Here is a 27,007-nt window from a genome sequence, read left to right as displayed (position 1 = left end):
GGCCTGGTGCGGGGGAGCGTGGAATGGGTGCTCACTGGCGGTGGCCTCCGGATCTTCGTCATCCAGGGTGCATCCTGCCTGATCCACACTGCCTGTGATGAGCACTGGGTGACAGTTTCCTTATTTTGTTAAAGGAGACAGCCCCGTTATGGCACAGTGCATTGGCAGAACGGCCGTCGGGAGGACTCGGCCTGGGCCAATGTCAGGCTCCTGTTGTTGGTCACAGCGCTCTTTGCTGCCTCATTTCTCTCATAAAGGCACTTGTTCCTTTCGGGCTTGTTCACAGGCAGTGGGGCTAATAAGAACAGTGCCTTGTCCTCTCGCAGTACCACTGGCTGTCTTGGATAGCACGGATGTCCAGCAAGTGACACGGGGAAACTCCGTGGGCTTCAGACGCACCCTGTCTCCCGCCGGGTTGTCTTCCAGAGACCAGGTGCTACAGTGGAGGTGGAGAGGTGCAGGAGGGAGACCAAAGGAGAGAGGCTGGAGGGGGAGAGGCAAGGCTGACGAGAGAGAGACCCGCGGGCATCCTCGAGGAGCCAGTCAGGTGCTCCTCTACCTGAAAAAAGGCTCTGCTTCCCACCGTGACCCACTGGTGCTGTGACTTCCGGTTTCCACCAGCCGTGACACGCCTGCTCCTTCTGAATTAGGTCACTCTTCATACATCCCTGTTGACTCCTCAGGATGGGTGGCATCATCTGCAGCTCCCACCTTACATGACCTTGGCCGAGTTGTCCACGTGCCTTGCTTAAATGGGGAAATACGCCTACTTGCAGGATCATTAGATAATGTATGGAAGCCTTCGGCCGGTTAACCGTAAGTCCCATAAGCTCGTGGGGTTCGGGGGCGAGCCAGATACGATGCAGCTGGCAGGGAGGTGAGTTGGGACTTCATTCCAAGTCAGTGTGACTTTAGACCAGGAGTCTTTCTGCCCTCCTTCCTGCCTCCAGGGAGTGCCACAGGAATACGGTGCCTTGGAGGTTTAGGTGAAGCAGTGACCCAAAACTTAAGGGACACCAAAGGATTGATGGGAAAGTGTCCTTCAATGTGTACAGCAACTAACACGTGCCCTTTCTGGGCACTGCAGAGTTCCTCCACGCTCCAGCCATCCCCAGGCTGGCTCCCAGCAGGCTGCTGGGTCTCTTGCCTTGTGTGATGTTCTGTCACCTGTGCTTTTACCTCTGAAGAGTCTTGCATGCTCACTGGAGGGAGCAGGGTGGCCTTCAGGAGTCTGAGGCTGAGGGACGGCATGACTGGAAGGACACACAGAGTCAGCGTTATTTATCTCTGTGGTAAGGCAAGGTGAAGGAAGGGGAGACCCATGGAGGAAACAGGCCAGAACGCTCTGGGATCCTTTCTGTCCCTGTCCTCTCTGCTCACCCCTCCTGGGTGGCGTTCAGGTGGTCAGTGATCTGGGCGGTGTGGAGGGGAAAGGACCCCTTACCTGATGCTCCCGATTTGTTTGATGTTTTGTGGACTACCTCCACCCTCACACTCTGTGAGACTGGCAGAAAAATAATACTTCTGATATGCTGTTTTATTTATCTACATTCTGTCATGATATACTTTGATGTAAGTTTTTAATTTCGCCTTGGCTCTCCGCTGCTCTTGCCTTTACAGCTCAGGGTCAGCAGTGAGGTTAGCCACAGTAGCACAAAACAATTTCCTGTTTGTACAGCCCAGGTAACATTTGGATGAGGATTAAATTTTACCACATTTTCTACTAGCCCAGGCCTATTATTTCTAATGAGTTTTAAATTGCTTCAAGAACATGTATTTCAAAACTTAGTGCTGTGATCCGTTCAGCCTGAGCAACTTAATAAAAGAAATTTCTTTCTTAAATTTTTGGTTAAAATGTTGCATGCAGTGTAATAAATTTTATTACTTTAGAAACCTACTTCTTAGTTTTAAGAACTGGATGTTTTTTATGCTCAATTTCCATTCGTCTGATCTCTCCCTGCGCCTCGGGGTGCTGGTATCTTTGGTGACATCTGTTGGCCAGAGTGTGCACGGAGGGAGGAGTGGCAGGCATCTCCGTAGCTGTCGGGGCGGGCTGCGCCTTCCCTTCCCTCAGTGCCTGATGTCAGAAAGCTCAGTGTTGAAAACTGAACTTTAAAAATGGGCAGAACATGCGAGATCATTCATGAAACCTAAGAGTTTGCATCTTTCAAGCAGTCCGTGTAACTTAATGTGCATAAACCGGACTGCAGGGTGCTGTCTAAGCCACTGTTAGTCCTGGTGACCGGATGACAGACCAGTGGCTTGCACACTGGGTTTTGCAGAGCCCTTGAAGTCTGCCAGTGCCATGTGGGCTTTCCAGAAAGAAGAGGAAGGACTCTGCTGCCACTTTGGCCAGAACCACTCACAAGAGTCGCACAAGATGTACTTGTAAAAGGTCTCACCTTCAAAGAGAAAATTAAAGATCATGAAGATGAAGGACATGTTCCGTTAGAAGCACTGTGAGAACAGAGGGTCATGGCTGCACACACACATTTAGATCATTCCAAGCTAGGGAAGGACTGCTTTGGGCTTGAAGTAACCAGAAACTCAGTGAATGCCAGCAGGGAGTTGAGTAGTTCTTCAAAACAGATGATCCAGGAGCTGTGAACAAAGTAGCATGGAATACTGGACCCAGCAGGACCCTAAAACCAAGGTCAGCAAGGCCTTGAGAAACACATTCCAGAAATCCAGGAGCCTGCTGGCGTTTGAGAATCCCCTTTCGTCACTCCACAGTGAAAGTAAACCTTTTTCACATACAGGCAAAAAATGCTAATGGACTCCCTCATCTAAGCAGCTCCCGTTTATTGAGCAGTTACTATGCCTGATACTGTGAGTGTTACAAGGGTTAGGAAATACACACGCCACACAGAAGAAGCAGCTCAGTGATCTTCCCTTGAGGAACTCGAGTCCAGCAGGAATTCAGACAGGAAATGAAGAATCACGATGCATTCTGCTCCGCGTTGGCTTGAAAGGTATTGAGAGTGCTGTGGAGCCCAGAAGAGACTGCGATGCAGACCGAGGGTCAGAGGAGCCGGGGTTCTTGAAGGAGTAGGGCCCAGAAGTTTGAAAAGGGCATTTAAAGCAAAGGATAGCTTTTACAAAGCACATAAATGTAAAACAGCACAGCATATTAGGAAACTGCAGGGGTTTCAAAATTACCAGAGACCAAAGCAAATACTAGAGAGTTTTAGGCAATGAACTGAACAAATATCAAGTAATACCTGGATCAAAACGAGGAATTACAGTTTTATTCTTTCTTAAATAAATGTATATTTAAGGCATACAGCATGGGATACAAATAGTAGAGGTTACTTTAGTGAAGCAAGTAAACATGCCCATGCTCTCACATACTTACCCTTTTGTGTGTGTGAGGAGAGAGCTAAGAATCCACTCATTTAGCATGGACCCTGGATAGCGTACACTTTTATCATACATCATCGTGCACCTTAGATGACTAGACTTATTCATCCCACTTACCTGCATACTTCTCTGTATACTTGACTTGCAACTCCCCGTTTCTTCCCCCTCCTCTACTACCCCTGGTAACCAGCAGATTTTTTTCTGGTTTCACATATTAGTGAAATCATACAATATTTTGCTTACTGTATTTGGCTTATTTCATTTAGTGGGAGGTCCTCCAGACTTATCCAAATTGTGGCAAAATGCAAGATCTTGTTCCTTTTGGGGGCTGAATAATATTCCACTGTGTGAGTATCTGTATATAGGTGTGTGTATGTGTGTGTATGTATAGACACACTTTGAGAACAGCCTTCCTGACGGGTGTGAGGTGCCTCTGTGGGCTCAACTTGCCTTTATCTAGCAAGGAACCATGCCGAGCCCTTCCCATGTACCTGGTGGCCATTTCTATGTGTGTTTTGAAGGAATGTCCATTCCAGTCATTTGTCCTATTTTTAATTGTGTTGTTTGTCCATGATTGAGTTGTACAGGTTCTGTATAAATGTTGTATGTTACCTCTTTATCAGATGAATAGTTGGCAGATACGTTTCTTGTTCAGTTGAACACATTTCATTTTGTTCATTTCCTTTGCTGTGCTGAAGCTTTTTAGTTTAAGAAAGTCCCATTTTGGCCTTTGTGGCCTGAACTTTTAGTGTGATCAAAAATAAAGTCGTCACCAAGGCCGGTGCTGAGGAGCTTGTCCCTGTGTAGCTCCGAGGAGTTTTGCAGTCCTTCTCTTATGTTTAGGTCTGCCATCCATTTGGACTTGGTTCTTGTGTGTTGCATAAGGTGGAGGCCCAGTTTCATCTCTCGTAGGTTGGAAGGCCAGTCTTCCTGGGACCTTTATTGAAGAGGTTGGCCTTTCCCCATTGGGTCCTTTGGTGCCCCTATCAGAACTTAGTTGCCCGTGTGTTTGGATTTATTTCTGGACTCTTCTTTCCCCCTTGTCTGCGTGTCTGCCTTTCTGCCAGTGTCGCGTTGTTTTGATGACTGTAGCTCTGTCATCAGCTTTGAGTGGGGACGTGTGATGTCTCCAACCCTGTCTTTCTCCATATCATTCTGGCTGTTCAGGGCATTTTATGGCTTCATGTGAATTGTAAGATTTTTTTTCTATTTCAGTGAAGAATGTCACTGGGATTTTGACAGGGGTCACAGTGAATCTGTGTAATGCTTTGGGTAGTGTGGACATTTTCAGAGTATTCTTCCAATATTCAGGCATGGGATATATTTTCATTTATTTGTTTTCTTCAGTTGCTTTTATCAATGTTTTATGGTTTTCAGTGTTCTTTCAACTTTATCGGTAAGGATATATTTTCCTTAAGGAAAATGCTGAATGGTTCTAAACAAAGTGGTGTGATATATTTATATTTTTGTGAAACCACTTTAATAGTGGGCATTGTAGATGGCTTGTCTCATACAGAGCTAGAACAGAAAGGGACAGAATAAGTCACCTAAGTTAGCCCTCAGCGTGGGAGTATCCTGTTACTGCCCCTTGCCTGTCAACGATTCTCTCCTACCTCATGGTACAGTCTTACAGAATTCCCGCCATCATACACAGAAAAAAGGCGTGTCCGTTCTGGAGAACTTAAAGAACCAAGTTTACTACTTTGCACATACTAATGGTCCTTGCCTTCTTCAAACAGTAATTTTCTTTTTGTTAGTATTCAGCCTGGGACAAGACTTGCCCCCTCACCTAAGTCTATTATTTGTATATAATATCATTCAAGAAGTGGTGGCGGCTGACTGGGAAGCTCGACCATCCAGAGAAGTAGGGTCCAGAGGAGGTTTCCAGCTGAAGATCGTGGCTTTAGTTAGATTCACAGTCAACTAGTAAGAAAACATAAACACACACACACATATATATATAATGGTTATATAATAAACTCCATGAGCTTTAAATATTAGGAATTATTTCATTTTTCTCTGTTTTCTTTCTGTTACTTGGTGTGGCTTTATGGAAAAGAGTCATAAAAATGTCTATACTCTGCTGGCACATGCCTGTAATCCCAGTGACTCAGGAGGCTGAGGCAGGAGGATCACAAGTTCCAGGTCAGCCTCAGCAACTTACTGAGACCCTGTCCCAAAATAAAGGAGAACTGGAGATGTAGCTCAGTTGTACAGCATGCCTGAGTTCAATTCCTAGTCCTATCAATTAAAAAAAAAAGTTTATACTCTTTATATAACCATATTTTTATTTTTCTTCTAAGGAAATAATTCAAAGATACAGGATAGCTAACTACATAAAAATCTTTGGAGCATTATTCATAATTATGAAAAACTGGAAAACAGTGTTTTGAATATAACATGCTTAAAGATATATCAATTGAATGGACTAACATGTAGCCATTAAAATTATGCTTTAAGATTGCCTAGCTTATAGGAAATATATACATGTAATGCTATGTAAAAGTAGAATTCAAATTGTACCTGTGTTGTAGGTAATATAAAATTTATACACATGGTGAGAATTGAAAGAAAACACAGAAAATTGTAAATAGTTTGGTTGTAAGTTAATGAGTTTTTAATATTTTTCTCCACTAATGTGTTTATAAAATAACCTGTGCAAAATATTTTATTCAAAAAAGAAAATGAAACATACTTTGTTAGTTACTGAATTTGTAATTAAATTATTGGACAGCATTACTCAGGACGGTGCAAGTCCTGAGAGCAGTTACCTCAGCGCGCGAGTCTGTCTTTCGTGTCGTTGGCTTGTAGACCTTGATGCAGTTGGGGAAGGTTGTCACCTCAGCACCATGAGGTCACTGTTTGGAGCAGCCTGGGTCAGTTACACTGCCACATCTTTCTCTATCATACTTTTCGTATCCATCATTTTCTTTCCCATCTTTTTTCTTTCAAAATAGAAATATCTTTTTTTTTTTTCTTTTTTTTCTAATCATTAAATAGCATGCTTAGAGACTGGGACCATAGCTCAGTGGTAGAGTGCCTGCCTAGAGTGCATGATGTTCCACCCCAGCACTGCAAAAATCCATGACACCATGCGCTTGTGGGCAGAAAAACCCAGTAATATTAACAGTTGAGTGCAGTGTATATCTCCTTCCATATTTTTAATGTCTATATATGCACATTTTGTCATAAGTGGTATCCTAAAATACTTGCTATTCTAGAATTTGCTGGTTTTTAGTTGTGTCTTGGCTATTGCTTCATGTTAATATATAAATCTACCTCTTTTTTTTGTTGTTGGTTTTTTTTTTTGGTGGTGCTAGGATTGAATCCAAGCTACATTTGTCTCCCTACCTCACCTTCTTGCCTTTTTAAACAGCTACAGAGTATTTTATTTTATCGTCATATAATAATTTATTATTTACCTTTTTCTAAGCATATAATTTTCCACTATCACACATAGAGCTTGAGTCAATCGCTTTGTACCGTCAGCTTTATGAACTTTACCCATTCATTCAACAAATCTGTATTAAGAACAGCTGTGCCTGCTCCAACATCTTCGGATACATCTGTAAGCATGCTGGAAAGGAGCTGTCCAGTGGCTGGAAGGGGAGAGGAAGTCGGGAAGAGGACCACCTGGGCACCAGGGAGTGGAGCGCAGGGGCTCTGGCTCACCCATGGGAATGCCGAACGGCACAGCCACTCTGGAAGACAGTGCCGCAGCTCCTTGCCCCTCACACACTCTTACCGTGCAATCCAGCAGTCCTGCTCCTGGGTATCTACCCAGAGGAGTTGAAAACCCATGTGTACACAAAACCTGCATACAGGTTTATAGCAGCTTTGTTTCCAACTACCAAAACCTGGAGACAACCAAGATAACCCTCACCAGGTGAATCATTAAGGAGACTTGCACAAAAAGACTTGGAATGTTACTCAGTGCTACTGCAAACTGAGCTGTCAAGAGGACTAATGTCTAGAATATATGAAGAACTCAAAAATTTAATGCCAAAAAACAAATAATCCAGTTAGTAAGTGGGCAAATTAATTAAACAGACACTCTCAAAAGACAAAATACAAATGGCCAAACCAATATATGGAAAAAAGTTTCAACATCTTTAGCAGGTGATGCTCAGTGGATAAATAGATAGAGAAAATGTGGTATATATACGCAGAGGAGTTTACTCAGCCCCCCCAAAAAAATGAAATTATGGCATTTTCAGAAAAATGGATGGAACTTGAGATCATTATGTTAAGCAAAATAAGCCAGACTCAGAAGGTCAAGAGTTTTATGTTTTCTCTCATATGTGGAAGATAGAGAGGGAAAAGGAAGCTTCTCATGAAAATCAAAGGGAGATCAGCCGAACAGAGGAAAGGGACCAGGGTGGGAGGGAGCGGGAAGCTTTTGGGGTGGGGGTTATTGGCCAAATTGTATTGTAATAGTGTGTGCAGGTATAATGTGTAACAACAGATCCCGCCAGTATGTTCAACTGTAATGCACCAGCGAAGAAGCTGGAGGGGAAGAAAATAAGCTGTCAATCCAAGAAACCTCAAATGCCTGTTACCAAGTAAAAGACGTCCATCTGAAAAGGCTACGTAACTGTGATTCCAACTCTGTGACCTTCTGGACTAAGAGGAACTATTAAGATGACACAAAGATCCGTGGACAGGGAAGGAAATGGTGAATAGGCAGAACCAGGGGGTCTTTAGAGCAGGGAATCTGTAATGGTAGACATACATCATTATACGTTTGCCCAAACCCGAGGGTGTACAAGACCAGGCGTTTGTTGCCCCCCTTACTCCACAAGAGAGCCCTGAGAGTCAAAGGAGTTATTGTCCTCATTTTACGCATAAGGAAACAGTGACTTACAGAGGTTGATTATCTGCTCAGATACCCAGATAGCAGGAAAGAGCGAGGATTCACAGCAGGTCAGTGCGACTCAGAAACCCACCCGGTTCATTGCAGCCTCTGGACTGTGCATTTATCTTTCGTTAGAGCATTATCTTGTTATATAGTTCTTCAGCTGAGACCATTCCTCTTAGATATAGGAACTCTATTCTAAAGAGGATACCTGCAGTCAGTCACCCAGGGAAGAGTTAGGGACTTGGAGGGAAAAGGGCTTACAGAAATAGACCTGGAAATGGATTCAAGTGAGCAGAAGAGACTTTGCATCGTTTTACTGTATATCCTTTTCTGAATCCAAGTCTTGAGACTCATCTGGAAGGTGTACTCTTGAGTTCTGGAAGCTAACAACAATGATAGGCCTCTCCATGAAGGGCAGAATAGAAGTTAAGAAGGAGAAACAGCAGTAAATAGAGGTTAATAATGAGGAAGATATTTCTAGTAACCCAGATGATGTAGATAAGGAGTTCCCTTTCTTACTTCTCAGTTGTTTTCCTTTATATTTAATGAGCTCTCTGGGACTGCCTCAGCATGTACAGTGACATCAGCAGTTTTGTATTGCTTGTGACTGTCCCCCGTTATCGCCTTCGGTGGCGTCAGCCGTTCAGTTCACACTGTTCCTTTCCTGAGTTTCAATGTAGCCTCAGCGTCCATCTTGTTCACGACCAGTGTTAAGGATGTAAGACTAAGGATGGGGCTTTTCCCATCCCCAATTAAGTCAACACAGCCACTAGGAAACAGAGATTTTCCTTGTGGTTCTAACCTTCAAAAGTGTTTTATTTCACTCAGGAAAACGTCATTTCTTTCAGTGCTTTGACAGTAATGCCGAAGAAGCAACTATCACCAGCTTCCATGGCTGCCCACCTGGCAATGCCACCATCTCCCAGTGATTCACAGGGCAGTGCAGATGCCAGGAAGTGCCAGGAGGGAAGGGTGGGACTTGCCAGGTGTGCAGTGCAGCAGGGAAGACAGTGTTCCCTGCTAAAGAGGCACATGGATACCCTGTTACTTCTCTTCACAGTAATGTGACTGATACAGGCAGGCAGGGAACAAGAGCTATATGGAACAGAGAATGTATTTTTGGAATTATACCTTTTACAATCTTGGGTGAAGATGAGGAAATGGGTCCAAAGGGGAGAGTTGGAGGTTCAGGGGAAAACTTGACTCATCAGCTCTTCAGAAATAATGGCAGGATAGAGATGTCCATGCCTACAGGGAGCTCTAGAGGGTAGGAACACCAGGTGCTGGATTGGGACCATGAAAGAGGGGTGGGGAGTGAGGAGTGACAGATATCATGGTATAAAACCAAAGATCGAGTGGGAGGGCATCAGATTAAAACTTCCATAGAGCAGAGGAAACAAGAGCATGAAGAGAGAGCTTACAAATGGAAGAAAAACCTTTGCAGGCTTCTTTTCCATCGGGGGATTAATAACCAGATTACATAAAGAACACAAACAACATCAGAAAAACTAACAGTTCACTCAGTTAATGAGCAAAAGATCTAAAGAGACATTTCTCAAAAGAAGAAATACAAATAACCAGCAAATATATGGAAAAAAAAGTTTAACATCCTTAGCAATCAGAGATACAAATTAAAACTACACTGAGATTTCGTTTCACCCCATTTAGAATGATAATCATGAAGAATACAAATAATGATAGTTGCTGGTAAGGATATGGGGGAAATCTACATTCATACATTGTTAGAGGAACTACAAATTAGTACAACCACTCTGGGAAGCAGTGTGGGGATTCCTCAGAAGACTAAGAATGAAACCACCATATGACCCACTCCTTGGCATTTATCCAAAAGATCTAAAATCAGCATATCATAGAGATACATCGTACCAAGGTTTATAGCAATACAATTCACAGTTGCCAAGTTATAGATCCAGCCTAGGTGCCCACTGATAGACTAATGGATAAAGAAATGCGGGGTCTGTGTGTAAATATGATGGAGTTCTACTCAGCCGTAAAGAAGACTGAAATTATGGCATTTGCTGATAAATGGGTAGAACTGGAGAACATCAGGTAAGTGAAATAAGCCAGACTCAGAAAGTCAAGGCTCAGACATTTTGTGTCAGCTCATCTACGAGGGGTACTCTTGAGTGCTGGAAGCTCACAACGAAAGGCCTCTTCAGAAACTTAAGAATGTGGAACCTAAAGAGAAGAAAGGCATGAAAAAGGGGATCTCACAAAAATAGAAGGGAGAGCTGTAGAGTAGATGTGAAAGACCAAGGGGGGAGGAGCGGAGGGAAAGGAAAAGTGGTGGAGAATGCAGTTGACAGAACGTGCTGTGTGCCTGTGTGAATATGTCCCAGTGTGTTCTATTCCCACGTCGAACTGTAATGCGCCGGTGAAAAATAAATAAATAAATAGAAGACCCATAAAGCAGAGGAAGGGAATCAGGGAAGGATGAAGGAAGGAAAGAGGAAGTACTTGGAATTGAGATGTTATATGCAATTATGAATATGTCAGAATAAACCCCACCATTATGGATAACTACATGCACTAATAGACTTCTGTTAAAGTCAATGGAAGGCCATTGCCTCTGCAGAGCTGCTTCTGTAAATTCACTGCCAAGTATGTGGATTGGTGGGTGTGGGGTCCTTGGTCTGCAGGACTAGTAGTCCCAAACTGGATCCAGAGGCATTTCCACATCCTAGTTGTCACCACTTCTAGTCAAAGTTTGAAGAAACTTGGGGCAGCTACCTTCCAGATCTCTCTTTGGGCCCCTTCACCCACAGACATGCAGAGAAATGGGTTTCATTCTTGTCTAACCAGGTTGACACTGGATAAGACTCTATGCCTCTAAACCTTTATGAACTCAATCTAGGTCACTTTTAGAAGCAGTGCTCACTTGAACAGGAAAAAGCAGAGCTAAGAAGCAGTATGACTATATTTCTTAAAAAAGCATGCTTGGATATTGCCTAGTAACATGCCTTAGTAGCACACATTTCAAAAAGAAGGTGTTGCTGGGCATGGTGGTGCACACCTGTAATCCCAGCAGCTCGGGAGGCTGAGGCAGGAGGATCATAGGTTTAAAGCCAGCCTCAACAACTTAGTGAGGCTGTAAGCAACCTTAGGGAGATCATGTCTCAAAATAAAATATTAAAAGGGCTGGGGATGTGGCTCAGCTGTTAAGCACCCTTGGGTTCAGTCCCTGACACCCAAAAACAAATAAATATTGATGTAAATCTAATGACTACAATAGAAAATTTTTAAGTGATTATACAAACATTTCTTTGTCTTTGGATGGTCAAACAGAATTGAAATAGTTTTAAAAACAGTCATCTCTTGAAGTCTTCTGAAAACAACAGCTAAGGAGAAAAAGGAAGTAATGTTTGTTATGCACTGTGCCAAAAATATTTGTCTTATTTAATTCATAAATCAAACCTGTGAGACTCCTAAAAGCAAAGTAATTCAAGATCAAGTTCATATAAAAAGGTGGGCAGTTCACCCAGAACTTAGTTACTTGCATCTTAATCAGATTATCTTTTTCTCTGACTTAGTGAGTTATTTTATCATACTTTTTAAAAAACTTTTATTGAAAGGATACATCTGTATTAGAGAACAAAAGTTATTTAATCTTAAGAGTATAACTCAATGAATTTTTGCATATTCCTGTGTATTTCCATGTAATCGTCATCCAGATAAAAATATCAGACTTTCTCGTGCCCTGGATTGATTATCCTTGGACCCTTTGTACTTCTCCGGTAAATGGCCTCATGCACTTAGATTTTTCATTTCAGTGGAGGGTTCCATTTTGGGAACAATACTGAAGGGAAGTGAACTTTCACAAGTGAAATGTTTAACGATGTGCCCGTAGCTGATTTGAATTACATCTACTTACGGCACTTTCTCTTTCTGCTTTTACCCTAAAACAGGTAACCAGATCCTGTCCCTTGGGAGCCTCTCAAAAGATCAGATTTATCCAATGAAACTCAAGGGCATCTCCATCTGCTATTCAGCTCTCAAATCTGCCTTATGTGGAAATTATGTCAGCTTTGGCGTCTTCAAGTTGTATGGGGACAACCATTTTGACAACGTACTCCAGGCCTTTGTCAAAATGCTGCTGTCGGTGTCCCACAGTGACTTGCTAGTAAGCAGTCGTAACGCGGGTGTCTTGGTGAAGTGTGCAGTAACACCGCAGGCCTCCAACTGTAGGAGGAGGGCTGGGGAGCTGGAGCAGCCCCAGGACAGTGTGCCCTTGAGGACAGCATGCTTGGTCTCACTTACCACATTTAGACAACCCTAGTGATCATGCTGCAGGTTCGAAGCAGCAGCTGCCACCTTCTGCCAGCTTGGTCATCCAGAGTGCTCCAGGTTCTGCTGTAGCAAAACATAATGAGCAATTTCAGCCGATCGCTTAGGACCAGATCCTTCATTCCAAAACGCCTGTGTTTCCTACAGCAGAAACAGGATTGCTTCGAGGTCTTCCCGTCCTTCCATTCTCTTCTAACTTGTCCTGTGTTTTGGCTTTTTTTTTCCATTAAAATTCTGGTGGGGCGCAGACAGAGTGCAGAACCGCAGGTTGAGCCACACGATGTGTAGACTGCCTGGTCACCTTGAATGGCTCTCCTCTGTTTTTCTCCAAAACAAGTGGACTGACCAAGTGAACTCCGAGCCCTTCCCTGCTCTGCCACCTAATTCCTCTGATGTGTGTCTGAATCCATCGGAGCACCTGCAGGGGTGCTTCTTAGAAATTTCAATGCGATTTCCTTCACTTGACTCTCATTATCAGAACTTTTTTTAACATCTGCCGGATTACCTAGAAACCATTGCATGCCCAGCATGTTTGCAGTGATTTCTTGGGTAACACAGCCAAATAGTTCATCCTTAGATTCAGTCAGGCCTTCCCACCTGCTCCCACCCCAGGGTTACAAGCTGATCAGCCTTTGTGGGAAGTACTCCTGGGCTCAGGGAGTCCCCCACCATCTAGCGCCAGCCTCCGTGGAACCGCATCTCCAGCCGAAGTTGCCAGGCATCCTCCCAGTGGTGTAGAACGCTCCCTGAAAGCTGTGCCTGGAGGCCAGACATTACACAGGAGACACTCAGGTCCAGTTGGCCATATGTTACAGCCTCCTCTTTGAGGGGACTCCTCTCTACAGTTGTGGTCCCCCAACCAAGAAAAATGGTGTCCTTCCAGAAATCTTTCTCTCACTTTTTTTTTTAAATGGTAAAGCAAACCTGCAATTCAGTAATTCTCAAACTTGAGGCTACATAAGATTCTATGTCATATGTATGTTAAAGTGCACATTTCAGGACCTCACCTGAGAACCTTTCACTCAGTGAGTCTGGAGTGGGGATCAGAATGCTGTGTTTTAAAAAGCACCCCAAGTGATTCTTATAGAGGTAGGCTTCATCTCACTTTAGGAAATGCTGTTCTGCTTTATCTGTCTTATGAGTGGCATGCCTCTTTGACATCAATTTGGGTTGCATTTGAGATTTTCCAGGTATGTTTCTTATGTATATGGCAAATATGAAGCCATTTACCAAATAATGATTTAGTAAAATGGGTTGGCATTGTTTAAATATATCAGACTATGATGCCAAGTCCTCTTATAACAGCAGATTTCTTCGGGCTTAAAAAAACAAAAAATAATAAGGTTGCCTAGCCACTATTTAGCACTATGCATTGCTATAATATTTCCAGTCCAGGAAAATATTCAGTCTTCTGAATGTTTACTTGCATTTAGGTGTTAGCCATATAGAGTAAAATTGAAATGACATTTCACGTTATAGCTTCATATTAATGTTTCTAGAGATCCAGGGATTCCTGTTAGAACCCCTTTAAATGCTGAATTGGGAATCATTATGCCATTTGTTTTATATATTTATTGACCTTGTATTTTAAAATAAGTTTACCATTTCCAGTGTTATAAGAGGCATTTCCAGAGTACTGTACGTGACTCTTTGTTCCCTGTGGCTTGACGTGTGGTCTCTCTGTGTTGTAGCAATATCGGAAGCTGAGCCAGTCTTACTACCCACTCCTGGAGTGTCTCACCCAGGACCACATGAGCTTCATCACCAACCTGGAGCCTCCTGTGCTCCTGTATGTCCTCACTTCTATCTCAGAAGGACTTACTACTCTCGGTAAGGATCGTGGAGAACATTGTTGCCTAGCAAAACTCACAGTCTCTTCATCTGTGTGCTCGTTGACATTCATCCTCCAAAAGAGAAAGAGGTATTGTGAACGCAAACTGAAAGATTATTTTAGAACTCTTATTTGCAAGTGGGAAAAATACATTTTGATATAGTTTGTCATTTTATAATCAATTTTATTGAAGTGTAATTTATATGCAGTAAAAATCACTGATTTTACATGAATAGTATGATCAGTCCTGACAAATGAGCCCCCACAATCAATGTGTAGAATGCTTTCATCATCACCAAAAGCTCCTTTATGTCCCCTCAAATCAGTTCCTTCTCCCTGCCCATCTCAAAGGACTGCTGTCTGCTTTGTCTTCGCCTTTTCCAGAATTCCATGTAAGTGGACTCGGGATATGAAGTTGTTTGTGTCTGGCTTCTTTCATTTAGCATGATGCCTTTGACAGTCATCCGTATTGTTCTGCAGGCCAGTGGGGTTTTTGTTGTTTGTCTTGGGGTTTGTTGTCACCGTTGTTTGTCTTGGGGTTTTGTCTTTGTTTTGTTGTGTTGTGCTTTTATTTGGCTTTTCATTAATTTTTTTTTGGTTTTTGGTACCAGGGCTCTTCCTCTGAGCTACATCCCAATCTTTTTTATTTTATTTTGAGACAGTGTCTCCTCACTGAGTTGCTGAGGTTGGCCTCAAACTTGCTGTCATCCTGCCTGAGCCTCCCACGTCATGAAGTTACAAGCATGTGCCACCACACCTGGCTCAGTTTCTCTCTTTCTCTTGCTGAGTATTATTTCATCATGTGGACTACCTCAGTGTTTGTCCGTTCACTAACTGGTAGACATTGGAGTTGCTTCTCGTCTTTGACTATTTTGAATATTGCCACTGTGAACATTCATGCATAAGTTCTTTTGTGATTGAGATAGATAGGTAGATGGGTAGATCAGTAAGGAGGTAAGCAGGTATGCAGGCAGATAGATGATAAATAGATCAATCATAAGGTCATTATTTCCCTTGTCTAGATTGCTAGAATAGACTCTCTGGGTTTCATGCTAAGTATATTTTTAAAATCTGAAGCAACTGTTACCCAAGGTGACTGCACCATTTGGTTCTAGCACTGTAGAAGGGGTCCATTCGCTCCTCACCCTCACCAGCACTTGCTGCTTGTGTCTGTGATCTCACCATGTAGCATATGCGAAAGCACACAGAAACCTCTGGACGCGGGAACTCACACAGGAGATTTTATAAAGCGGACAGGCAGAGAGTCTGCCTGCAGGGTGAGAGAGAGACCGAGAGTGAGCAAGAGTGAGGAGGAGAGAGAGAGAGAAAATGAGAGAGAGAGAGTGACAGCACATGTAAGAGCAAGAGAGAGAGAGAATGGCGGGGGAGCCATTCTTAAGTAGTGGAATTTCATGGGCTAATAACAATGGACCAGTGGCTGGCGAGGAGGTTCGTGGGCTAACAATCTGGACCCGTGACTGGCTAGGAAGTTGGGGCTCGCAGTCTAGGTTGTAAAGTGTTGTGGGGGGAGGGAGAATAATGGCGACAGCAAAATAGCAGATCTGATGCCAAGATGTGAAGTGGAATCTCACTGGGGTTTTAATCTGCATTCCACTAACAAAGATGTACGCATTTTCTTGTGCTTCTTTACCTTTCACATATCCTCTTGGTGAGGTGTTTGTTCAAACCTTTTACTAACTTTTTTAACTGGGTTATTTTGTTACTGAGCAGTGAGAGGAGTTGTATATTCTGAATACAGATCCTTCCTCAGATATAAGTTCTGCGGATATGTTTCAGCCTGCGATTGTCTTTGTGTTTTCCTAACAGCATTTTCTAAAGAACAGATGTTTAGTTTTGAGGAAGTCCAAGTTATCTTTTGTAGTGGTAGTGATGGTTCAAAGAAATCTATGCTTAGCCAAGGCCATAAAGATTTCTTCTAGGTTTTCTTCTAGAAGTTTGATGGGTTTACCTCCAATGTCAAAGTCTGTGATATATTTCAATTTAATTTTTATGTATGGTATGCAGGAAAAGCTCAGATGATTTTTTTAACAGATGGACAGCCAATTGTTCTAGTCCCTTTTGTTGATGAACATCCTTACCTATTTGCTCATCTTGTGCCAATAGTATATGTCATAATTTTATCAGGGGTCTTAAAATCCTGTATTTTAGCCTTTTAGTGTTGTTTTTCTCTTTTAAAAATTAGTTTAATTATTCTGGGTCCTTTACCTTTTTATAGATATTTTAGAATCAACTTCTTCATTTCTCAAGTTTAAAGGAAAAGAGTATGCTGATTTTGGTTCTTTTGGATAAATGCTGAGGAGTCGGGGAGCTGGCTCATATGGTAGTTCTATTCCTAGCTTTTCGAGGAATCTCCATACTGCTTTCCAGAGTGGTTGTACTGATTTGCAGTCCCACCAACAATATATGGTTGCACCTCTTTCCCCACATCCTCACCAGTATTTGTATTCTTCATAATTGCCATTCTGATGGGAGTAAGATGAACTATCAGTATAATTATGATTTGCATTTCCCTAATTGCTAGGAATGTTGAACGTTTTTTCATGTATTTGTGGACCATTTGTGGTTTTTTGTTTTTTATTTTTAAGAAATATCTATTGAGTTCTTTTGCCCATTTCTTGATTGGGTTGTTTTTTGTTTATTTGTTTTTGGGGTTTTTTTTTTTTTTTTTTTTTTTTTTTTGTTTTTGTTTTTTTGGTGTTAAGCTTTTGAATTCTTTATATATTCTGGATAGTAATCTCTGTATTTATCCAAAAGAACTAAAATCAGCATACTGTAGTGATACAGCCATATCAATGTTTATAGCAACACAACTCAAAATAGCAGGATCTGGAACCAGCCCAGATGCCCATCAATAGACTAATGAATAAAGAAAATGTGGTACGTGTACATAACGGAGTTTTACTCAGCCATAAAGAAGAATGAACTGGAGAACATCATACTAAGTAAAATAAGCCAGACTCAGAAAATCAAAAATTGAATGTTTTCTTTCATATGTGGAAGCTAGAGCAAAATAAGGGGGCAGGGAGAGGGAATTGAATATCATTAAGATAGAGGGAAGGTCAGTGTAGTAGGAGGAGATTGTGAGGGAGGAGGAATGGTAACGGGAAGGAAATATGGACTTAATTTGACAAAATCACACTACGGGCATGTATAGATATACCACGATGAATGTCATAGTTTATATATACACACATACACACACACATATGCGTACATATCACCAATTAAAACTAAATGAGTGGAAAGTAGACCAATAGAGTAAAAGAAGGGGAGTAGGAAGAGGGAGGAGGGGAGGACAAACAAGGGAACCAGGGACCAAAATGGAGTAAATTGAATTCCATGTATGATTATGTCAAAATGAACCCAACCATTATGTACAACTATAACATAATAATAAAAGCAAAACAAAAAAGGGGAATTTTGTTTGGGTTTGCATTAAATCTATAACTCTATTTGGATATGACATCAATATTGACATATTAATACTATTCAGTGTTCAATTCCTGAAAATTATCTCTCTATTCATTTAGGTCTTCTTTAACTTCTCTCAACAGCATTTTTATAGCTTTGAATTTGAGTCTTGTGCATATTTTATTATAATTAAATACTTTATGGTTTTTATGCTATTATCAGTGGCATTTTAAGTTGTCTTTCTTTTTTTAATTTTATTTTTAGTTGTCAATAGATCTTTTATTTTATTTATTTATATGTGGTGCTGAGTATTTAACCCAGGTCCTTACACATGCCAGGCAAGTGCTCTATCACTGAGTCATAACTCCAGCCCCCTGTTTTGCTTTGATATAGAATCAAAATTATTTTTTTTAATTTATTGACTATAGCCTATAGCCTTACTAAACTCACTTGTTCTGCCAACTTTTTGTAGATTTCTTAAGATTTTCTACGTAGTTGTATTAGCAAATGAAGAGGTTTTATCCTATCCTTTCCAATCCATGTGCCTTTTTTTTTTTTTTTTCTTGTCTTATCACATTGGCTAGAACCTGCAATAAAATATTGAATAGAAGTGTATAGCAAACATCATTTTTTCTTATCTCCAGTTCCGGAGGCAAGTATTCTGTTTCATGCTATTCAGTATAATGTTAGGTTTCTCATAGCTGCCTTTGGAAGAAATTCTTTCTGTTCGTAGTTTTCTGAGATTATTATTATGAATGAGTGTTGAATTTTATCAGGTGCTTTTTCTGTATCTACTGATGTGATCATATAGTATTTCCTTTTTGTCTGTTAATAGATTACATAAAATGTTAATGAGCACATTAAACAGTATTCAAACCAACAATATTCAGTCCAAACCACAATATAAATCAACTTTGCATTCCATATTGGCTGTGACACATAGCCAATGCATATTTTTGGATTCAGTTTGCTAGAATTCTGGTCCACCTTCTTGCATCCTACTGTTGACGGGCATTGACATGTTCCTCTGTGGTTCTTGTGGAACTTTCCATTTTCATATCCTCGCCTTGTTTTAGTCAGTCTGGTGTCCTCATGAGACTAGCTAAGAAATGTTCTCTCCTGTTCCTCATGTTTGTATAGAATGTTTATTTATTTTATCTTAAACATTTGATAGAATTTCCCAATGAAACCATCAAACTTAAAGTTTTCTTTGGAAGGTTTTTAACCACAAATTAAATTAAATTTCTTTAATAGACATATAGCTATTCCATTTGTCCATTTCATCTTGAGACTATTTAGTTGTTTGTGTCTTTAAAAGAATTTGTCCATTTCATCTAACTTTATTGACATGAAATTGTTAATAGTATCCCCTTGCTCTCCAGTTTTACCTCTGTGGGACCTGTAATGATGTCCCTCTTCCATTCCTGATATTGGCAGTTTGCATTATATTATCCTTATTCTTATCCCCCTCCCACCTTCCCTTTGCCCTTCCCCTCTTCCTCCTCCTCTCTTCTTCTCTCTTTCTCCTCTCTTTTGTCTGTTTTTCTTCTTTGATCATTCCAGCTATAGTTTATCAGTTTTATTGCAAAGAATTATTTTCATTGTTCATTGATTTTTTTTCTGTTATTTTTATTTCACTGATTTCAAGTATGACCTTCATTTCCTTTCTCCACTTGATTTTTACCTTTTCTAGTTTATTTTTTCTTCAGATGGAAGCTTAGATCATTGATTTTAGGCCTTTCTTCCTTTTTAATATGTACTTTTAATGCTTTAATCTGAGCACTACTATAGCTATATCTAACAAATTAAGGTGTATTTTGCTTCTGTTTATATTCAGTTCAAGAGTGTTTTCCAATTGTCCTGCTGATTTTTTTCTTCAAGCAGTAGATTGTTATCTAGAAGCATATTGTTTAATTTTCCAGTAGTTGGAGAGGATCCTGATACTTGTCTGTGATTGATTCGAGTTTTATTCCATTGTATCATCGAATATGTAGTAATTTTTGATTTTTAGTAAATTTTAAAAGGTAAAAAATCATTTATTAAGACCTCTTTATGATCTGCACTGTAGTGAATGCTTCAAGGATACGTAACCTAATGTGTGTGTCATTGCTGGGGAGTGCCCTGTGCCAGCTCCAGTCAATAGTGACCTTCCCGTCCTCTCTGTTCTTCCTGGCTGGCTGGCTGGCTGGCTGGTTGGTTGGATGATGCTGTTTTTTTCTATGCATGAACCAAAGAGAAAGGCTTAGGTCTCCAACTACAGTTATAGATCTGTCCTGTCTTCCAGTTCTATCAGGTTTTGTATCAATATTTCTGTTCAAATAGCTCTGTTATTAGGTACATATATTTAGAATTATTATATTCCTTTGATGAACTTACCCTTTTATCATTACAAAATCATCCTCTTTGTCTCTGGTAATATTCTTTCCTCTGAAATTTTTCATAACTTCTCCAGCTTTCTTTTTATTTAGCCTTGTCTCCTTTTCCATCCTTTACTTTTTAAGAAATGTAGGGTTTTTTGTTGTTGTTACTTGTTTGTTTACTGATTTGGGGTACTGGGGTTTTACCCAGGGGTATTTTACCTCTGAGCTACACCCTCCCGTCCCTGTTTTTGTTTGTTTGTTTTGTTTTTGAGACAGGGTCTTGCTTAGTGCTAAGGCTGACCTTTAACTTGGAATCCTCCTGCCTCAGCTTTCGGAGTCACAAGCATCTCCTCTGACTGACCTCTTCTGCCTCTCCTTCTCAAGTTTAAGGTTTAGAGTGGGCTCACCTAGTAAATCCAGGATAATCTTCCTGATTAGCAAACTTTATTCCATCCGCAATCGTAATTCCCTATCCTTTAACCTCACATTCAGTTTTTGGGGATAGAACAAGGACATTTTCCAACACACAGCATATAGTGGAGTCAGACTTTTAGATCAAATCTGACTGCCGCTGCCTTTGAAGAGTATTTCAGCCAGTTACTGTAACTGGCATTGTTTGTTTTCTCCTTATTGTCTCTGCCTCTCTGTTTTTTGCCTTTTTCCTGCATTATTTTACTTTGGATGAATTGACCATTTCTCGAGTCCCTCTTACGCCCCCTGTGGTCTTTAGCCTTGCCTCTTCATTTTTCAGTGGTGGTCTAGGTCTTTAAAATCTGCATCTTCAAAAAAAAACAAAAAAAATAAAATAAAATAAAAAAAAAATCTGCATCTTCAAATAATGTCATCCCTGTTTACTCCTAAGGAATCGCCATCTGCCCCTCCCTTTCCGTTAGTTCTGGCTCCAGGTCCACGTGTGCTGTGTTCCCCTTGCTCTTGGCCCACAGGTCAGGGACGCACTGTCTGGTTTAGGGGTTTTGTCTGTTTGTTCTGTTCACTTTTTGCCTCTCTATTCTTGATTTTGAGTAGTTTCTAGAACTGTATAGCAAGTTCACTGATCTTCGTTTTTACATTAACTAATCTGCTTTGTTAATCCAGTATTTCTTTCATTTTAGACATCGTAGTTTTATTCTCTAGAAATTGAATTTTGGTCTTTTTTTTTTTTTTTTTTTTTTTTTTAAGAGATGAGAGATCTCGCTTTTTGTGCAGGCTGGCCCTCAACTCCTGGGCTCAAGTGATCCTCCTGCCTTGACCACCTAAGTGGATAGGCAGTTTTCACCATGCCTGTGTTCAGGCCTTTTCTATATCTTCCATTTTTTCCTCATCAAATTCATGTTTTATTTTAACCTTGATCATATTTATAAGATTTGTAACAACTTTTTAAAAGTCCTTGTCTACTAAAGTCATTTCTAGATCTTTTTCTGTCAATTTATATTTTTCTTCTTTGTGGCTCATATTTTTTCATTTTCTGTGCCTTGTGATTTTTTTATTGATGCCAGACATTGTGAATTTTTTGTTGTTTAGTGTAAATTTTAACATTTTTTTCAAGATTTTTGGATTTTGTTCTTTCAGTTGAGTACCTTTTCGGTCAGTTTGAGATCGAGTAGCAGCCTTTATTTTGGAGTGACTGAGCCCCTCTAGGAGGTGTGGCCCTGGGAAGACACGTCGGTGCTGCCTGTGTTGGGAGTTTTTCCCAGCTCCGTGTGACCTTCGGGGATTGTCCAGCCCACTGCTTTTCAGCCGTGGGGAGCTTTTGCTCACATTGCACAGTCACTGTGCAGACACACTGGCAGGGACTCCCTTGCAGTTCTCTGGAGCTCTGGAACTCTTGTCTTCTACAGGCCCCACATGCTGGTCGTCTGCACAACAAGTTCCAGCTGCTTCGGCTCCCAGATCCCAGTCTCTCTCTCCAGCTCCGGAGGTCCCTGGCTTTGCTTGGTTTCTCTTCCTGGCCTGCAGCCTGGAAGCTGCTTTGGGCAGTGAGCTTCCGCCCTTGTCAGTATCACCTCATTTATTTCCCTCCTCTCTGGTTTAGTAGTCCTATACTGCTTGTTGTGCAATAATTGAAAATCGTTGTTTCATATATTTTGTCCTGTTTTCTTGTTTATGGCAAGCGGGCAAATTCTCATAGCAGCTGATTCTTCATGGGCAAGAAGTCTTGTCTTTTGTTATTACAGTTTATCTTGACAGTCTTTTTTATCTCACGTCATAGTAATACTAAAGATTTTGAATTACTTGGAAGCAGCTGTGTTATTCTCAAAGCGTGATCTTGATCAGGCCTGGAGTCTGCATTCTAATGAAACCCAAGGACTCTTGCCAGAGTAGACTTGCAGAGGGAAGGCTGATCGTGGCTTTAAGTCCAGTTCTGCCTCATTAATGTGTGGTAGGCACAGCCTGTGCCGATCTGCATAGGCCCTCCGTGTCCACCTCTGCCTTCTCAGAACCACCTGCACACCACAGGTGGGCAGTGCTCTGGGAGGCTGGTCATCCTTATCTATATTGACTGTAAGCTCCTCAAGGACAGAGCAGTGTCCTGAGCACTGCTTTATTCTCAGTTCCTGGCATACAGTAAGTGTTCCCTAAATATTTATTGATTAATTAATTAGGTGATATCATCTTCATTGTACAGATGAGCAGGATGTGTCTTCAGAATGGTGAAGCAGTTCACCTAAGATGTACAACAGGTAAGAGTTTCCCTTCTTCCCTCACCTCCTTACAGCAGCCACCTGAGGAAGGGTGCAGCTTGGACAGCTAGGTCCCTGACAGAAAAGGTTTTCCTATAATTAATCATTTTATCTTCAGCCTCTTACACTGTTGCAAATTGATGTTACAGACATTAGGTGACTCCATGGGTGAATCCTGTCCTCTTCCAGAAAGACAAAAGAGTATTCAAAGTAGCCAGTTGGGTTTTTCTTTTGCAACAGTGATACAGTGGCCAAGAGGCATTTATTGGCTTTATTTGGGTTATAAGTGGATTTCAGTTTTACCATAGCCTCAATGGGGAAAAAGAACAGAAGGGGAGAACAGAAAAGTTCCATCAGTGATAAATTAGTGACTTGCCTAATATCCTGAACGTGACTTTAAAATTTACTTAATTAGCATTTTCAGCATTTTTAACTTCAGGCTCTTTTTTAATCAGCCATCCACCCTACACCCCATGCATGCTCTCATACATAAAGACCAGGGCTCACCAGAAGCCGCCCTTAATAATGAGTCTTAACTTGATTATTCAGTAATTATTAGTTTTGCACATACCGTGAACCAAGTACTATTCTAGACCTGGGCACCGAAGGGATTGAAGGGCGCCAGGCGGGTATGGTCCCTGCTCATGCAGAAGCTCGTGTTTTAATGGGGAAAGATAAACATAAACTAAAGGAGGACACACGCTGCCAAGTCACAATGCCTGGTCACAATAAGTGCCAGATGAATCAGGACAATGGGGTGATGAGCAGAGGGACCAGGTGCACTGCTGCAGGGGTGGGAGCAGGCGACACCCCTGAAGACTGGCCCTGCCATGGGAACACGGTCTAAGTAGAAGCAAAGGATGGTGGGGAAGCTCCACAAGGAAAGGGTGCTGGGGCGCAGCTGGGGTAGAGCACTCGGCTGGGAGAGCTGAGGAGCAAGCACTGAGCCTGCTGGAGGCTTCTGGAACTTCCCCGTGAAGTTCATTCTTAATAAAATGTATGTGAAGAATAAGAGTGGGCATCTTGTAATTTTCAGCACATTCCTAAGTCCATGATATGAATGTACTACGGGAGCAAAATATGCAGGGACTCGGTAGAAGTTCGAGATGCTGTCCATTAGTTTTTCCCATCCCAGCATGCTAATGAGAGAGGAGAGCTACCCTGGCAGTCTACCAGGCTTGGTCCTGAAGGGGTCAACAGCCAGGGAAGTAAACAGGAAGTGGGAAAGGAAACCCTGGCCACGTGCTGAGTGCTGGGTCCAGCTTCACACACACCACCTCGTTAATGTTTCACAGCCTGTGCAAAGTAGACAGCATGTGAACACTTTTCACAGATTGTGCAGTTGAAGCTCAGTTGAAGTCAGACACCTAAAAAATATAGATTTAGACCTACTCTCCCATTTCCGAAACTACTACACCTCCCAGATAGGCCTTTTGTCTTGGAAATTGCCTTTCAGACCTTATTTTTCTAAGACCTTCATCCTCTCTTGTGCAGTGGTGAATTTTGAGCTGAAGCCAAGGCAGCTAAACCCATTATCGCTCTTCCTGACCCTGAGTTAAGCACTCTTTGCTGCATAGTTAACTTTCCAGAACTGCTCTGGTGCTGGGTCTTGGTAAACGGAGGCTATTAATGATGCATGTGCTTCCTGCAGAGGCCACTGCAGGAGAAAGGAGTACTTGGCTTCTCAGTGCCAAAAAACAAGTTGCCAGAAAGGACGGAGTACCTACTAGGCTAAAAATTACTTCCAAAATTGTCTAAATGTTGGCTGTAATCCTTTTGAAAAGATTTCTGAACACCAAGAACTAGGACAAAATTTGAAAATTCGTGACATCCTCCTGGCCTTCATGTCAGGAGAGTCTCAGTATCTGAGTCTCACACAATAGCTTGCACTGCTGGTAATGAAACCAATAAGAATGCAGAGTCCTCGGCACTGTTCATTCTGCTTTTGACCAAATGCCCTTGATCCTTGGGATTCCATACTTTTCAGTTCACCTGGAAATATCATTTCTGTTTTTCAAAGCCCCCAACCATAAATCAGCTGTAATGGAAGCTCTCCTTGCGAGGACGTGAGCTCGGCCTTTGCCTCTGAAGCGTTTACCTGGCTTTCTCACACTGATTCAGGGGACTGGAGCCTGTTAATGCAACCTGCATGGCATGTTGTCGCCACATCTATGGGAAGTCTTTAGAATTTGTGTTTGATTGATAGCATATTGCTCTTCACTGGGAGGGGAGCCATATCTATTTCCCCCTTGACTTTGTAGGTGTTAGGGTACGTATCTGTTTACTTCATGGTTGGGACTTCAAGTGTAGAAATATGAAGGGAAAAGGAAAGCAGATAAGTCTGACTCCTCAGCCTGTCTATCTCCCAGGACTGTAAAACCAAGCTCCCTTTCCTACACAGTAACCCGGTCAGCGGAGAGATAAGCAGCCCATTTGCCAATTAATCAATGAGTCGGATGCCATAACTTTAGTAGGGGAGAAAGAGACTTCTTTCTTAAAAGCCTCATAGCCCTGCAGTTTTCCAGAACTGTTGCCCAGGCCTGTCTGTAGGCTTTCATTCAGCCTCTGGCCCCCGCTCCTGCATCAGCTCCTGTTGTCTCCTATATTTCATAACCTGCCTAAAACCTCCTTCTTCGTTCTTCTATGGCCTGTCTCTGAAATGATGTGTCTTTAACTGTAGTGTTGTGTCAGTCTTAGGTATTATACTAAATACAACTCAAGATCTTCTCTGGAAAACTTTTTCAGGACAGCTTTAGTTTCCCATTCTTTATGTAACTCAGCTAATATTTCAACTTTTATCTACATTGGACGTACATGTGTCTCAGAATATTAGACATGAATTAGAAACTCTTCCCTTGCAGAGTTTATAACCCACCTCCCCCAGCTCTACTTTCTTGGTCTACTTCTACTGTATTTACCATTTTGCAGGGGATTGGGGGGTATGGGAACTGAACTCAGGAGCACTCGACCACTGAGCCACATCTCCAGCCCTGTTTTGTGTTGTATTAAAAGACAGGATCTCACTGAGTTGCTTAGCACCTCACTGTTGCTGATGCTGACTTTGAACTTGTGATCTTCCTGCCTCAGCCTCCTGAGCCACTGGGACTACAAGCGTGCGCCACGGGCTTTCACCATTTTTAATTGTTTCTTTTACTAATCATAAACTTCCAGGGGTTGATCTAGATGCCATTGTTAGCCTGAAAATATGGGCAGTGTCATGCTGTGAGTTTAAATCATGGAGTTTGGATAAACTACTTCACTATTGAGTTTTAATAGTGTGTGTCTCTCTCTCTTCCACCTCTCTCTACAATGCTGGAATAAACCCAGGGCTCTGTACATACTAGGCAAACTCTCTACCACTGTGTTAGATCCCCAGCCCTTAGTTTTTCCCATTTTAAAAATGTAAACAATACCTAATTACAAAACCGTTATTAAAATCAAATGAGATTCTTCTTTAAAGGTAATATTCCATCGTATATATATGAAGGGGTATGAGGGTAGGAAGGAAGTAGAGTGAAACAGACATTATTACCTCTTGTACATATATGACTGCATGACTGATGTGATCCTGCAATGTATACAATCAGAAAAATGAGAGATTACACTCCATTTATGTATGATTTATCAAAATGTATAAATGCATTCTACAGTCATGTACAACTAATTAGAACAAATCTTAAAAATTTTTTAAAAAGTCTTTACAACCAAAAATTTTAATTACTAAATTCAAAGTCAATACAAAAACAACTCCATTTGGAAAAAAAAAAATCAAGTGAGATGACAGTTTTAGTGTACGAAGGAGACACTCTATGGCTGCTCGACTGTGTCAGCGCTTGCTCGGGCCGTCAGTGGTGCCTCCCTTGATTTTCAAATTAAACGTTGCTATCTCAGCCCCCTGTTTGCATGCCAAGGAGTAAGACCCCAGCCTACCGGGTCGGCCTGCCCGCCGACTCCCCTGCAGGTCCTCTCACTCCAGCCAGGATCCCACTCCCTGAGTACGTCCTTCTCTGTAGGGCAGGCCAGCAAGTCATGCAAGTTCTTGAGTGCTCGCTGTGCTGTAAGGTCTCGGATGCTTACAGACATTTTCACTTAATACCTAGTTTTAAGTGGTTAAGCATCTGGGTCCAGAGTTCTCCTCCTGGCTTATTTTCATACCATGGCTGCACAGTGCTCCAGCTGG

At 41.7% G+C, this 27,007-nt stretch overlaps 1 protein-coding gene across 5 annotated transcripts in view; it reads left to right on the top strand.

Moving 5' to 3' along the window:
- The window catches only part of RANBP17 (RAN binding protein 17), a 284,952-nt gene that overhangs the window by 230,436 nt on the left and 27,509 nt on the right, over nucleotides 1–27,007 (top strand). For all 5 annotated transcript variants that reach the window (XM_079145395.1, XM_079145396.1, XM_079145397.1 and 2 more), the window contains 2 exons: nucleotides 12,145–12,359; nucleotides 14,215–14,353. In XM_079145395.1, the coding sequence (XP_079001521.1) occupies nucleotides 12,145–12,359; nucleotides 14,215–14,353 (354 nt within the window). The remainder of the gene's footprint in view (nucleotides 1–12,144; nucleotides 12,360–14,214; nucleotides 14,354–27,007) is intronic.

This window comes from Sciurus vulgaris, assembly GCF_902686455.1.
Source record: "Sciurus vulgaris genome assembly, chromosome: 6".
Lineage (NCBI taxonomy): Eukaryota > Metazoa > Chordata > Mammalia > Rodentia > Sciuridae > Sciurus > Sciurus vulgaris.
This window is presented reverse-complemented; position numbering and strand designations above follow the sequence as displayed.